We start from the raw sequence: 15,018 nt of genomic DNA on the forward strand, positions 1-15,018 counted from the left end.
ATTGTAAAATAAAAAAGTCTGATTAAAAAAAAAATTTAAAAGCGGACTTCAAATTAATCCGGCGGGCCAGAAAATATTGCTGGCGGGCCACTTTTGGCCCGCGGGCCGCCTATTGCCGACCCCTGATTAATGCCTTGTTAGGAAGAAATTTTTATAGAAAAAAAAACATGACCACCGATGTGACCCTTGACTCTCAAAATGCAGATACTGCACTCTGCCTTTGGATGACCTTTAACAACTAAAGCACCATTGCAATAGCAGAGTGCAGTATCTACGAACTAAATGTGTTCACTCAACTTTTTCTCATGCTTCTTAATACATTTTGATTGTTTTTAATAACTGTAATAGTTTTATTGATGTTTGCATGTTGTGAATGCTAAAAATGCTCCTTTTACCACAAAGAGTATTTTACTCATTTTATTAATTTTTATTTATTAATTTACATTATACGAGGTTTGCTTTAAAAACAGTAGTTAAAAATTAACACAAGTTAAAAATAGAAGAACATGTTTGTCCCAAAGACATTATTGTAACTAACAGTATGCCCATTTTAGTTAATTTTCATGTTGTCTCAAAGTAGCACAGTTATGTAAACTTAGATATTCTTAAGATTATAGCTTAAGAAGTACTAAACAAAATGTTTTAATATTAAGTAGCCTACAGAATTAGTTTGTGGAAAAAGAGCACTTATTATGGAAGTGTACTTTTTCACCTTGCGTGCTTTCTGCCGGCCCCGGCTGCGCTCGTCAGGTTGACTGGGTGCCGTTAACTTTGCCTAACAATATAACTTTACCAGACTCTTATCAAACAAAGGAGTAACCCCTGTCAATACAATTGGATTAGCTGCCTAAAAAGTGGAGAGATGTTCTCATCAACAAACACCAATGCGACTGAATCGGATTATATCATTATTGTCGGAGGATATTGCCTTCAATGGACGAGCACAGGTAGGTCAAAACTTGCTAGCAGCTGGCTAGTTAACTACTTATAAAGCTGTAATTTGCCTATGTATGAGTTATTATCTTGCTATCTTCCTTACCCGTATTTGTTTATTTGTGTTTTAACGCGAGTTCAACCATCATTTGGAAGCGACATTGTGCCATGGTTGGTTTGTTGTTGTGTGTTACGATCGGGGAAAACCGCAGTATCTGCGGTGTCAAAGCCGGGGAAACAAAGCCAGAACGCAGTAACGTCACTTACTGCCGTTTGCCTTGGTATTAGCATGGATTTTGTAGTTACTGCAATTTTGACACCCTCATTTCTCTGAAACGGGACAAAATTTAACTAAGAGACTTTGTCATAAGACAGAACAGATGTCATAAAGCTCGTTTCAAGCCTTAACTCCATTTTGACCAAGCGTGTAGTTACTGCGCTTTCGCTTTGGATGGCAGAATTCTCTTTAAATTCAACATATATAATTATATATAACTATTATTTTAAATGTTTGGAATTTAACTGTGTTCTGTTTGTTCAGAGATTGTATAGTTATCTTATAAATACATAGAACACTTTATTTAACTCCTCTATCTCTCCATAATTTTACTTAATGAGACTTGATAAACCTTGTCCCTCATGCTGGCCCTTACAATACCGGTAAGTAAACCAGCATCTAAGCTACACTGTTATGTCCAGATTTATAGTGGTTCTCTCTCCTCGTTCTATGATTTTCTATCGTCTAAGTAAGAAAAAGTACATAAGATTGGAAATTGATACGGCAATAGCTAGGGCTTCTGAGATGTTTTTTTTTCTGGCGAATTAGCAAATGGCATGCAAACATACAATCAAACATAATACAGTGAAAGATAATCTTTAAAGTTTGGGGCACAATGATCATGCATAATAACCTTAATCACAAAGAAAATAATATTAAGGTTTATATAAACTAACGAAATAATAAACTAATAAATAAATAAAACATTAACAAAAAATCTCAAAGAGGCACGCGTAAACAAAATTTCTAACATTTTTGGAAATAACGAATGGGCAATATTTCTCATGAAAAAGTGGATAAGTGTCCATAAAAAGTGCAGATCATAATGAGCGAGCGTGTTTTTTAAATAAAGTTTGAGGAAGCTTGATGATGACGTTGATCCGCGACCGGTGCGCTGTAGTCCGTTTATAGCATACCGTTAGCATTTTATATCGGACGGCTTTATTTAGGCTTCAAAATGTATACATTTTCGATTAACTTATAAAGATTATCTTGATAGACAAAACGTGTAAGGTTCATAACTCTTTGTTGAACACAGATCTTATTTTTTGCGATTTTCCAAAAGTCTATGGGAAAAATGAATGGCTTTTCGATCGAGGGAACCCATGCGCCGCTAACTTCCAGGTTGGCCTACAAAGTGACGTCATGACTTCGGCACTCTATATGCTGAATCTCCCTGCAGTAAACGCATTTTCAAAGTGTCTTTATTATTACAGTGCCTTCGTTATTACTGTAAGTGTATATTTATAGTTATGTGATGTAAATACTGTTACATCACATAACTATATGTAAGGCTCCCTTACATATCGCGACCAGGTGATCGCTATTGGACTAATTGACTGCCGTTCAAATGAACTTGTGTGTGCATGTGTTTGTTACACCCTGACGAAGGCTTGTTAGCCGCAACGCGTAGATGTATTTGTCACCTGTTTTTAAAACATAAAGCCATGTGAAAATAAAGGCTTTTTAACTATATCTACAACATTCGAGTGCCTTGGATTTTTCTTATAAACTGATTAGCATTATCCCTTACATCCAAAGAGCACCGAGAAGAGCATTTTACACCCCATGTAGCACTTCTTTTGCATTTCTTTGCTTTGATGAAATAGCGTCAACTGATATATTATCTGCATGGCTAACGTCTAACTTACTGTGGTGCTCTGGTCTAGTCTGCCTCATTGGTCATTGGTAACGTTGTATTTAAAGTACAGTGAATTAAAACTTTGAAAAAACTTGCTCGTTGCATATATACTTTTTTATACATGGATATACGATTTATATTTTTAAAGACGTCAGAAGTAAGACGGTGAAAAAGTATATAGTTAGTTAGGTAGCTTATGTTTTGTCCATATGCAATTGAAATTCGCAATGATTTTACCTCAGAAATACATTGATAGACAGTTATAAAATGTGAATCCCCAATCTCTTACATTAAAATATCCTTATGTGTGATAACTGTCAGTGCAAATAGGAAGAGAGGAGGGTGGAGAGAGATCACAGACAGACAGATAGATAGACAGAAAGAGAGAGAAACGCTTCCATAAGCAGGTGAGAAATTGTTCTGTCAATGAAGTCAAAAATTGTTATTCTTATGTAGCTTTATAGTTACTGGATTAGCCTTCAGCAAACATGTTTGCCTATTTTTGGATAAGAGAAGTTAAAGTATCATTGTCAAAATTTGTTATGTTGCAGTTTCAAAATGACAATACCAGTGTTTGGTAAGTTACTCAAAAAAGTAATTAATTACTAGTTACTAATTACATCTTCAATCATGTAATTAAATTACTTTACAAATTACTCCAAAAAGTATTTAATTATTACTAATTACTTTCTAAATCCTATTTAGTACATGAAACAAGGATAGGCTTGAAATTGCTCGAAGAAACAATATATAAAAGTACATTAATTATTCTGGTCCCACTTTAGGGTTCATTTCTCTCTATTAACTAACTATTAACTACTTTTGCCTCAGTATACTCCAACTAATGCTTATTAATACTAAAGCAGTTGTTTATTTTAAGTATTTGTAGAAATGGAGAGGGTTAAGGATGTAGAATAAGGTTTAGCAGAATCAGGCATTAATATGTGCTATTTAAGTAGGCCTACTAAAAAACAGTCAACATCTCAGTAATATTAATGCTAATAATCAACCAGTTAATAGTGAGAATTGTAAACTAAAACCATGTTAAATCCACTATTTATTATAGTATACATAATTGTTCTACAGTCCATAGACAGTATTTAGTTACATCAGAAGTAACTGTAATTCGATTACAAAAAAATAAGAGTAATCCCTTACATTATTTTTTAATCTAAGTGTTCTCTGTATTGTCCAGTGTTGGGTGTAACTAGTTAGGGGAGAGTGGGGTAAAGTGAGACATTTTTTACATTTGATCCCCTCTAAGTGAACTAAAATGATATATCAGTCAAATTTACACATTTCCCATTAATTCAGGATGTTTCCTAGCAATGGAAATTACCAGAATGTATTCAGGACGAAGTGCAGTGAAAATATGATTATTTTTAAAAAAGTGGTCTTGTGTCTCACTTTACCCCAGCTTAGGGGTAAACTGAGACAGACCAGAAAAATCAACGGGGTAAAGTGAACCAGCTCGGGGTAAACTGATCCACTTACTTTTTCCACTCCGAAACTACCATAACAACACATATTGTAACAGATAGAATCCTGACAGCTAGCTTGACAACCACACATTCTAGAACTAATGTTGTACTAGTAACAGAATCAAGGGGATTGGTCAATTAAGAACATTATTTGAAAGTACAGTAACTCTGAACAAAATCAAATACAACATAATATAATTCAATTTTTTTTATTAACATTCAAATGACAGATAAAACCAGTTAGATTAGAACACAGTCTGAGGGTCAGAACAAAGGACCCTTAGAGCCAGCTATTGTCTGGGGGTCAGAGCAAAAGACAATCAGAACCAGCTAGAACATCCTGGGACTCAGAACACAGGACTAGACCCACCTGGATTAGAACATCAGCCTATTGTCATACTCTACAACTAGGTCTACTCTACATTCCAGCCCTGAAGGTTACAGGGAAAGATGAAAAGTTGCTCTCTCCGTGTGGTTCCTCCAGGCCTTTTAGGTTGAGGCAGCTTCCTCACCACATCACTTTTAGGAACATATGCCACATCATTTTCCTTTATAGCAAACGTGGGTCTCTCCCACACTTTCGTGTTTACCTGAATTCTTCTGAGAAATTGTGCAAGTATTTCGTGATCCTCAACTTTCTCAATCATGCCAATGTAACGGACGCTCCTGTGTTTGGTTGCAAAGTTAACTATGACAAAGTCCCCCACTGACAGATCTGTGTTCCCTGGATCACTTCTCTCATCCTCAGAGCTCTCTTCGTCAGACACATTATCAATTGGGACAGGGACATCACTCTCCTCGGAGCTGCTAACTATGATTTTCTTTTTGGTTGCTTTCTTTTTCTGTTTTCCCTTTTCTTTGCTATTTTTCTTTTCCCCTGCCAGTTTCTTTTGTCTTTCTTTATATGCCTTTTCAATTGCCTGCTTCTCAGGAGTATCAGTTAGGATGGCTGTCTTCACACGCTTTCGTTTGGTTTGTTTTCTGCGGGGACATTTGGGAAGTGGTACGATTTCACGAGGAGACACATATCCAGGTTGGCTGGGAACACGTTGCACATTTGAGTCAGCTGGCGAGGCACATCCATGTGAACCATGCGCAGTGGAAGGATCAGTATCTGCAAGTGAATTATCTGCAGCGGGTGGTTCATCTGAAGGTGGATCATCTGCGGGGGGTGGACCATCCAAATCATCAGCAGGGGGTGGACCATCCGGATCATCTGCAGGGGGTGGACCATCCAAATCATCTGCAGGGGGTGGACCATCCGGATCATCTGCAGTGGCAGGGTGCAGCTCAGGGTTTGGCCGGTCTGACACCATGGATGGTGCAAACGCTTCATCAGGGAAAATTTCTCGGTTATATGGAAAAATCCCAGTGGACCTAAATCCAGAAGTGATGTTGCGTGGTGTCACTGCTGACATGAAGGCCTCATTCACAAGTCCTGCAATCTGGTAGATAGAGACTGTTTTGCCAGGGTTTGATCTCATCCACCTATCAAGAGCTCGGCTGTATTGGGTCTTGAATGGGCCATACACGGTCACGTCGAGAGGCTGCATGCGATGGGATGTGTGGGGTGGGAGGGTGAGCAGAACAATACCATTGCTCTTGGCCATTTCTACTGCCTTGAGTGAGATGTGAGCCTTAAGATTATCCAGGATTAGCAGCATGGGATAGTCAGGGTTGCAGTTAGTGTGCTGTATAAGGTGTTCAAGGAACTCAGCCCAGATGTCTTCATTCATCCATCCTGTTCTGGTGGATGTACCTTTGGCTCCTGGAGGTGCTCCTATAATGAAGCTTTCCTTAAACTTAACTCTGGGAAAGATAAACATGGGAGGTATGGCATTCCCAGTAGCATTCACTGCACACACGACAGTCACTAATTCTCCTCTCTCAGCCGATGTGACAGAACCAACTTGTTTTTTTCCTTTCTCTGTCACAACCTGAATCAAATAGAAAGTTTAAAATTAATGGCATGTGCAATCAGACGGCTACTTCTTTTCAGTGCATTATTTTTTTCCGGTTCACAACATTACTAATAGCATTAGTTTCAGCATTCTGTCAATTCTGTCTAGCTGGTCATTATCACAAGCCACTCAGTATCAGTCTGGTGCTGTCTAGTATATCATGTGTAGCTTAGGCTACCTGCTGTGGCTTTTGTACTGTAAAGACGCCTGTTTCATCCACATTGTAAATCATGTGTGGAGGGAATGTATGCCTGTTAAAGATGAGAGGCAAGAGAAGAACCTTATCAGAATCAAAACCAAATCTTACAGGTAAAACCTCCATAAAACATAAGCATAAAGAATTAATGCTGTGACCTGTCCATCACTACAGCCAGATTGTCAAAGAACTCCCTGACTGTAGTTTTATTGAAGGCTGTAGCCCTTCCCAGGGATGTTGCCTCTGGAGTTTGGACAGAGAGATGGCGACGTGCTAGGAAGCTGCCAAACCAATCTTCACCTAGAGTAGACAATTCATTATTAGCAATAAGATTAAGCTTTGTGGCAAGGTCAGTTGGCCTTAGTTAACCTACAGAATCATGTGATCTCTTGCACACTCTAGCCTACCTGCACATTGTGTCTTTGTCCAATTGGCAGGGACAGGGATATTATTTTTCTCTGCGTACTCAAATGCCAGTTGACGGCACTTAACTGGAGGAAGGCCATGGAACTGTTCAGCTAGTTGTTTCAAGTGTTTGGCAAGCTCCTCCTCCATCTCATCTGTGAATATTCTCTTTGCCTCAGCTACGGCACCCCAGGCTACTGATTTTACTTCCCCTTTCTGTTTTTTCTTAATAAATCTTAGGAGGCTTGACTTATCTATATTTCTATCCCTTGCAGCTGCTCTTAGAGATTTCTTTCCTTCCTTGACCTCAGCAAATGCCTTCTCCATCTCCTCAAGGGGTGTTTTTCCCCAGGTTGTCTTTCTGGTGTATTGCCTTGGCATGATGGTTTTTCTGCAATGTTTATGACATTAAAAATAAAACATATGTAATGTAATATTATTAATATTACTTTAAAGGTGAAGTGTGTAAATTTTAGCGGCATCTAGTGGTGAGGTTGCGATTTGCAGCCAACGGCTCAGTCCACTGCTCACCTCTTGCTTTTGAAACACATAGAGAAGCTACTGTAGCCGCTACCGGACAAACATGTCATCGTTGGAGACAACTTAGTAAAAAAGTTTGTCTGTTAAGGGCTTCTGTAGAAACATGGCTGCACAAAATGGCGGCTTCCATGTAAGGGGACCCTCGTGTATGTAGATAAAATGCCTCATTCTAAGGTAATAAACACATTCATTATAAAATTATAAAAGGTCTTTATACACCCCTGATAATTTAGTTTTGTATATTATTTTGCATTTCTGTCAAGAGATCCTTCTAAAAATTACACACTGCACCTTTAATATTATTATTAAAACATGTTTTAGACTAAACTGAACTTGTGCCTCATGTCTCACTTTACCCCACAGCATTTGTCTCACTTTACCCCACCACTACATTTTAGAAAAAAACTATCTCTCCTAGGAATTCAGGCTAATCTTCAGCTAGCATCTTTACAAGGTTTTATATGTTGGTAATTCATCAACATGTGTGATATATTTTTTTCTACCTGAATCAATTTGCTTTGGCACAACAGTTGATTAAGTTGACAGCAAGAAAATTTACTTTTACAAGCAAAAAATATATTTTTGTGAAAAAAACATGCTTACCACAGCAGCATGAGGTCCTCTCCCTCATGGCATAGGGGAATTTTGAGGGGCTTAAAAAAATAATGGTCACATGACCACAAATGTGTTCCGTTGCCTAGATACAGGGGGTGTCTCACATTACCCGATGTCTCACTTTACCCCACTCTCCCCTACTAAGTAATTTATTACTGTAATTTAATTACTTGAAAAAGTAGTTTATAAAGCTGCCGTAAATGGAGAAAAAATATCAACAGGGGACCAAGCTTTGAAACCCCTAGATTTGGTTGAAAAGATAGACACTTAAATCAATCCAAAATTGACTGGTTAAATTACACTCAAAAAATAGACTGGGAATAGTTTCATTCTCAGAACCACAAAAGGAACAGATTTCTTCAATGTCAGAGTACTTAGAGATGAGAGAATTAACAGGGTAAATTTTATGAAGAATTTTAAAATGGGTTTCTTTGACTTTATTGGATATACAAAATTTACTAGGCAAGAGCCAGGCTTTCCTTCAATTTACATTTGAAATAATTGAGCAGTGGAATTTACCTCTAGGAGTAATTTTCATTTTTGTATGACAAACTTTACGAATGTGTCCATTGTTGCATTTTCTGTCCAAAAAGTCAATTCCATCTAGATATAGGGAGGGGTAAACACAATTACCTGTGTTATATTTTAAATGATTACTAACTAAGTGTGCTAATCCAGCTGGGATAGCTTTAACTCTTTCCCCGCCATTGACGAGATATCTCGTCAATTAAGAGAAAACGCTTCCCCGCCAATGACGAGATTTTCCGTCTTTCCGCAATGCCACTATTATCCACCAGGTGGCGCCCTTCCGCAACTTTTTAAACCCGGAAGTATTGCCCTATGGCAAGCGGCTGCATGTCCGTGTCTGTTTTAAAGATCCCTCTGAATGGGAACTCTATGAAAAGTCCGTCACAAACATGGAATTATCTCTGCTTTTTGCTCAAAATGTGGTGTTTTTGCAGAAACCTACCCATATTCAAAAGCTGATTACAAAAGAACTACTCAAGGTAGGATGAAACGTTTTTTTTTTTTTTTTTTGAAAGCAGAGGGTCTGTTCTTTCATTTTGGTATATTGTATGTTTATATATCTGAAGAAGAACATTTTCTGGAAGGCATTAAACTTTGATGAAAATTATGAAAAACGCTGGCGCTGGCTGGCAACTTTTTTAAGTAAAACAGATATTGGAAGACAAAATTTTTCTCAGAAAGTACAACCTCTGACGGGGTCACATACTCAAAAGACTACTGCTCCTGAACCCAAATGATGTTTTTTGTTGTCTATGGGATCTCTATGTTTTCCCTCTCAATACAACTTCCAGCAAAAATTAACTGGAGCCTCATCAAACTGCACCAGGGCCACTGATCTATGTAAATGACTGGATTGTGCAAAAATGCTTAACTTTCAGGAGGTAAAACCTGCGGATAGGGTGACCAGATTATATTGGCTGAAATTCGGGACGGGGGGGGGGGGGGTCAGACGTAACGGGGGGGGGTCATCCAATAATAGTTTTATTTATTAGTTTTATTTAATAATAAAAGACAATGAATTTCAAACTGAATCAATCATATTAATATAAGTACATATGCTTATAAATAAATTGATATAATACATATAGTATTTTATACTTTATACAATAATAGTTCATACAATAATAGTTTTCTTTATTTTACTTAATAATAAAAATAAGGAATTTCAAACTGAATTTACTGAACTAATCATATTTTTATTAATATAAGTACATATGCGTATAAATTTATATAATACGTATAGAAGTATTTTTTTAACAAGTGCTTTGCGTGCCCTCGACCAATCTGACTCCTTCATGCGACTGACTGTCACTGCCTGCACTTTCAACTGTCCTCGCGGCTGCTGCAACTTTTGCTCTCTTAGTCAACTCTATAAAACAAAAAGGTCCTATTGTCTTTGTGCATATAGATGAATAAGATACATTAATAGAAACAATACAACGTCAGCATATTTCGCTGAGGTTTTAACTGCTGCCAGCAAAATGAGAGCCTACAGTATAAAAGCAAGATGCTGCAGCCAATGAGCAGCCGGCGGCGGCTGGCTGCAGCCAATGAGCAGCTGGCGGCGGCTGGCTGCAGCCAATGAGCAGCCGGCTGGGGCTGGCTGCAGGATGACTTAACCTCCTCGCTCATGTTTTATCAGACAACTACTACTCAAGATTTTGCTTTAGTATAATTTTCGGGGAAATTAAAGCGGGATTTGGGATTAAGATTTTGCTTCAGTATGATTTTCGGGACAATTAGAGCAGGATTCGGGATTCGGGACAGCAGCTTAGATTTCGGGACTGTCCCGAATTTTTCGGGACGTCTGGTCACCCTACCTGCGGATGTGTTAAAGCACATACTTTTTCATAAATTAAAGACTTCCAATATATTTTTGTGAAGGTTAGTTGTAATTATTTGTAATTTATATATTAAGGGAAGTACATACATACTGTAATCAGACAGCACGTTCAGTCTTACCAACGTTGGCAATTGGAGGGTATCGGAAGTTTTTTTTCCTGCACACCAAAAAAAAAACATCGGCAGGATGAGTCTTCAACCACTCCTCTCCGGAGATCGGAGGAACCATTTTGTCAATCCCGCTTCTTTTTTTTTTATTCACAAATGCTGCATGCCTTCTAGATCCACGCAATTGTTAGTCCACATCAAGTTGGCGGTGTAAGCGCGAAGGTTTGTTGAGTTTGTGTAAATTTGGAATTGTGGAATTGTTTTCGATAAATGGATGACAAAAAATGTACGCGTTTTAAGACTTGATTTGTTGTTATTACTGTTGACTTGGGGTGCGTTTCCCAAAACCATAGTTGCTAACCTGGTAGCAAATAAGTTGATTGGAAATGGGAAATTGCATTGCAACCAACAAAGTTGCTAATTTAATTAGCAATATGGTTTTGGGAAACGCATGCCTGGTTAGTTATTATTAACTGGTTAATATGTTCGCGTATTAAATATTTTCAGTGAGGTATTTTAGACATATGGGGATCGTTCCGTAAACAGCCAGGTTAAACTAATAATGGTCATAAATTGACGGACTGTCTTTTGTCCACACAAAAATGACATCTGTCCTTAACCCATTACACTCTAAATGCATTTTTAATGATTTTGTCTAAGTGAAAAAGTTGTTGTGCGTTTTTAAGGTAACGTTAAAAGTAGACCTGTCAATCAAAGAGCTCAGTTTAGTACAAGCGCACAGCCACTGTAGACAGTCAGACAAAGAAGTGGTTATGTAGTAGTAAAGTGATAGTAATGAAGTGGGTTTTTTTTAACACAAACCTATTCATAAAATAGAGCCTTTATTAACCTTTCTAATTTAATCAAAATCGAATAATTGTCTTTTCTGTTTTTTTACTCAGGCAAATATGATGGAGGCATGGCTTGGTGGCCTCCATATAAAAACTCATACAAGATACTCCAAAGTATTTTAAAGAGGACATCATCTAACCTATCTAAAGGATAGAAACAGTACTCTTGTCGAATACTACATGAGACAAGTAAGGGTGGGGGGGTTAAGGTGTTCTGATTGTACTCATTGTACTTTCTATGTTGATGTTGTGATATAGAATTAACTCATTCCCCGCCATTGACAAGTTATCTCGTCAATTATGAGTTAATATTTAACTAATAATATGCCTTTCTGGACGAATTTCAAAGTGAAAGTGTAATACCGCTTTTATCCACTGGATGGCGCCAAAACCGAATTTATCAAAAACGGAAGTTAAAAAGATTTCAAGGTTTATTTTAATTGCCTTTATGTTTGATAGTTATTCTGAGTCTGATATCTAACATAAATTTGTTTACAAAAACACAATTTTTTAAGCTTTTTGTTCAAAATGTTGTATTTTTGAAGAGAAATATCCAGTGTTGGGAGTAACGCATTACAAAATATAATATATTACAGTAATATATTAGTTTTTGCTGTAATTCAGTAATATAACGCATTACTAATAAAATTTTGGTAATATTTTACTCGTTACAGTCTTAGTAACGCGCGCGTTACAACAATGCATTTAAAAAATAGACCGTGTTATTTGTATTTTTTATTTTTGACCAATGCGCGCGATCAGCATCCACACAGGAAAAAGCTGCGGATAAAATAGGCTGCGTCCCAAACCGCATACTTCCATACTGTATAGTAGGCAAAAAGCACTACTTCTCGTACTCTTTGCCTACTATATAGAATGGAAGTAGGCGGTTTGGGACGCAGCGTATGGCTGTTTCCAGGTGTTGTATGCACCATGTTCATTTTTACTTTAATTTTGTATTTAAAATGCAATTTGGACGCGGTGCGCGTTAAATATAGACGCGTTTCATAAAGAGCTGAATCTGGGAAGTCCGTGGCTGTGTAAGGATTGACGAAAATGGTCGCAATCAGGTCCGATATAGCGCCGCACACGCATAATTTTGCACCAAGTAAAAGCAACAGAAAGTTTCTATCGGTCTCCCATGCTGCTTGAACCTCAGAAGTAAAGAGACTTTTAGAAATCTTGCCAGTAAAATCCATATCACACCAGCAATGACAAGGTAACTAACGTTGCTATGGTTACAGTCCATATACATAATAGATTGCTAGGCTATTACTATGCTATCTACAGTTTTATTACAAACAGCAACCAAAACTACAACGTAACATTAGTGTAGACTTAAACATGCAGGGCTCAAAATTAACTTTTTTATTTGGTAGCACTGGTGCTCCCAACTTTAAAGAGTTAGGAGCACCAGCAAAAATTTAGGCGCATCCATCCAAAAATTAAAAAGCACCACAACTACAATGTTAATGTTAATAGATTTATTTTATTAAAAATAAAACACCACCACCGGGCTTTACACATCCTATGGCCAGCATTTAAAAGTTGGTCTTCTATTTTATTTTATTTTTTGCTGCATAAATTCCTAAATTAATACCCAAATGCTGTTGAAATAGTATATCAGCAATAATAATTTAACAATTACAGGTAACATGATTAAGATTACATAGAAAATCTAGCAAACACGTAAAACACTGATTAATTGTGACATTACAAAAGTGACCCTAATATAGAAGGCTAATATATTGGTATTGATAACTGCATTACCAGGATGCTTTTACTACTAAATAGGCAATGTTTTAAAAAAATACAATAAAAACATACCATCAGCATTGTCGTATTCCACAGCAACATGGACCACAAGGATGTTTGTCGAATGTCCATTACCAGCGCATGCGCACATACACCATCAAACACACTTTGGCAGACAGGTCGGTGTCTCCATCAATAATAAACACATTTGTCATGACACGTCTTGTGTTTTTGGCACTTTCGCCATGTTTAAGCAAGGTACGTCTGGCGCTTAAAATGTTTTGATTCCGCCATTAACGCCGTTTTACAGGATTTACAGTAAACACAGTAAGTTACATTTTCATATAGCGGAGACACTCGAAATCTTTAAGCCACTCTCTCTGAAAGGTTTAACGTCAACTCGTATTTTCCGGTGGTGGAGTTACATTTGAATCCGGATCGTCGTCAAAAAATACAGTAATAACCTTTGACTGTAATCGGCTCGCTCTCTTCATGCTCGCGACGCGTTCGTCTTTTCACATGTCCGCGCTTCACTGCAACAAGGAATGACTGACGCTCATATTAGCCAATCTGCGGTCTTCATTAAACGCAAGAACTTAATGGTGAAATTTGATTGGTTATGTATCGTTGGAGAGAACACTGAACCTGGGACAGCGCCAGGCAGCACGCAGGATCACAATCAACTCGCGTCACAACAAAATGGGTAGTCGCACAAATGCTCCCAAATATATTTTAAGGTCGCACAGATTAAATTTCGGTCGCATATGCGACCAAAATGGTCGCAATTTCGAGCCCTGAACATGGTTATCTAAATAGAACATTTAAACATCACTGTTTAAAGGGATAGTTCGGCCAAAAACGATATTAAACCCATGATTTACTCACCCCCAAGCTGTCCGAGTTGCATATGTCCATCGTTTTTCAGACAAACACATTTTCGGATATTTTAGAAAATATTTTAGATATTTCTGTTCATTAAATGTAATGTTGCGGGGTCCAGGAATAGTCCACGACCTTCAAGTCCAAAAAAGTGCGTCCATCCTTCACAAATTAAATCCAAACGGCTCCAGGATGATAAACAAAGGTCTTCTGTGGGTAATCCATGCGGTGTTGCTGTAGAAATATCCATATTTAAAATGTTATTAACTTTATAAACTAGCTTCCGGTAGCGCCGCCATCTTAGACTCAGGAGAGAGGATTAGCGTAGTGTACGCACTTTTCTTAGTGACGTATGACAAATTCGGAGGGCGGGGGCACCGAGCAGCAGCAGAGAAACTCTGTACGCTGCGTAAGCTCTCATCCTGAATGCGCATCACTCCAAAATGGCGGCGCTACCGGAAGCTAGTTTATAAAGTTAATAACATTTTAAATATGGATATTTCTACAACAACACTGCACGGATTACCCACAGAAGACCTTTGTTTGTCATCCTGGAGCCGTTTGGATTTGATTTGTGAGGGATGGACGCACTTTTTTGGACTTGAGGGTCGTGGACTGTTCCTGGACCCCGCAACATTACATTTAATCAACAGAAAGATCTAAAATATTTTCTAAAATATCCGAAAATGTGTTTGTCTGAAAAACGGTGGACGTGTGCAGCTCGGACAGCTTGGGGGTGGGTAGGTCATGGGTTTGATATCGTTTTTGGCCGAACTATCCCTTTAAAGTTTTTACCAGCCTTTGTATGGGAACCTATATGGAGCGAGATATGCGTCTTTATTACATGCGATAAATTAAATGATCTGAGAGAAATAAAACTATTTGAAAGAAAAAGTTATCACACTGATAGCAAAGAAGCATTTCATGAGAAAAAAAAGAATATTTGAGAGAAAAAGTTTTCATACCAATAGCAAAAAATAATAATATTTGAGACTAAAAAAAAGT

The 15,018-nt window shown here is 37.7% G+C and overlaps 1 protein-coding gene across 1 annotated transcript; it reads right to left on the minus strand.

Moving 5' to 3' along the window:
- Positions 1-6,395: 6,395 nt before the first annotated feature.
- LOC141369139 (uncharacterized) lies at positions 6,396-7,281 on the minus strand. Its single transcript, XM_073874704.1, has 3 exons — positions 6,898-7,281; positions 6,649-6,790; positions 6,396-6,545 (listed from the first exon to the last, which is right to left on the minus strand). Exons 1-3 carry the CDS (start codon positions 7,274-7,276, stop codon positions 6,464-6,466), a joined length of 603 nt encoding a protein of 200 aa, XP_073730805.1. The 5' UTR covers positions 7,277-7,281; the 3' UTR covers positions 6,396-6,463.
- Between the last annotated feature and the right edge of the window lie 7,737 nt (positions 7,282-15,018).

The sequence above is a fragment of the Misgurnus anguillicaudatus genome, chromosome 12 (assembly GCF_027580225.2).
Source record: "Misgurnus anguillicaudatus chromosome 12, ASM2758022v2, whole genome shotgun sequence".
Lineage (NCBI taxonomy): Eukaryota > Metazoa > Chordata > Actinopteri > Cypriniformes > Cobitidae > Misgurnus > Misgurnus anguillicaudatus.

Bases quoted from the DNA above. Each gene is read 5' to 3' on its own strand.
- LOC141369139 (XM_073874704.1), bottom strand. From the start codon at position 7,276: ATGCCAAGGCAATACACCAGAAAGACAACCTGGGGAAAAACACCCCTT. The intron at 6,791-6,897 runs GTAGGCTAGAGT...TGTCTACTCTAG, and splicing joins GACAAAGACACAATGTGCAG to GTGAAGATTGGTTTGGCAGC. The intron at 6,546-6,648 runs GTCACAGCATTA...CATCTTTAACAG, and splicing joins CTGGCTGTAGTGATGGACAG to GCATACATTCCCTCCACACA.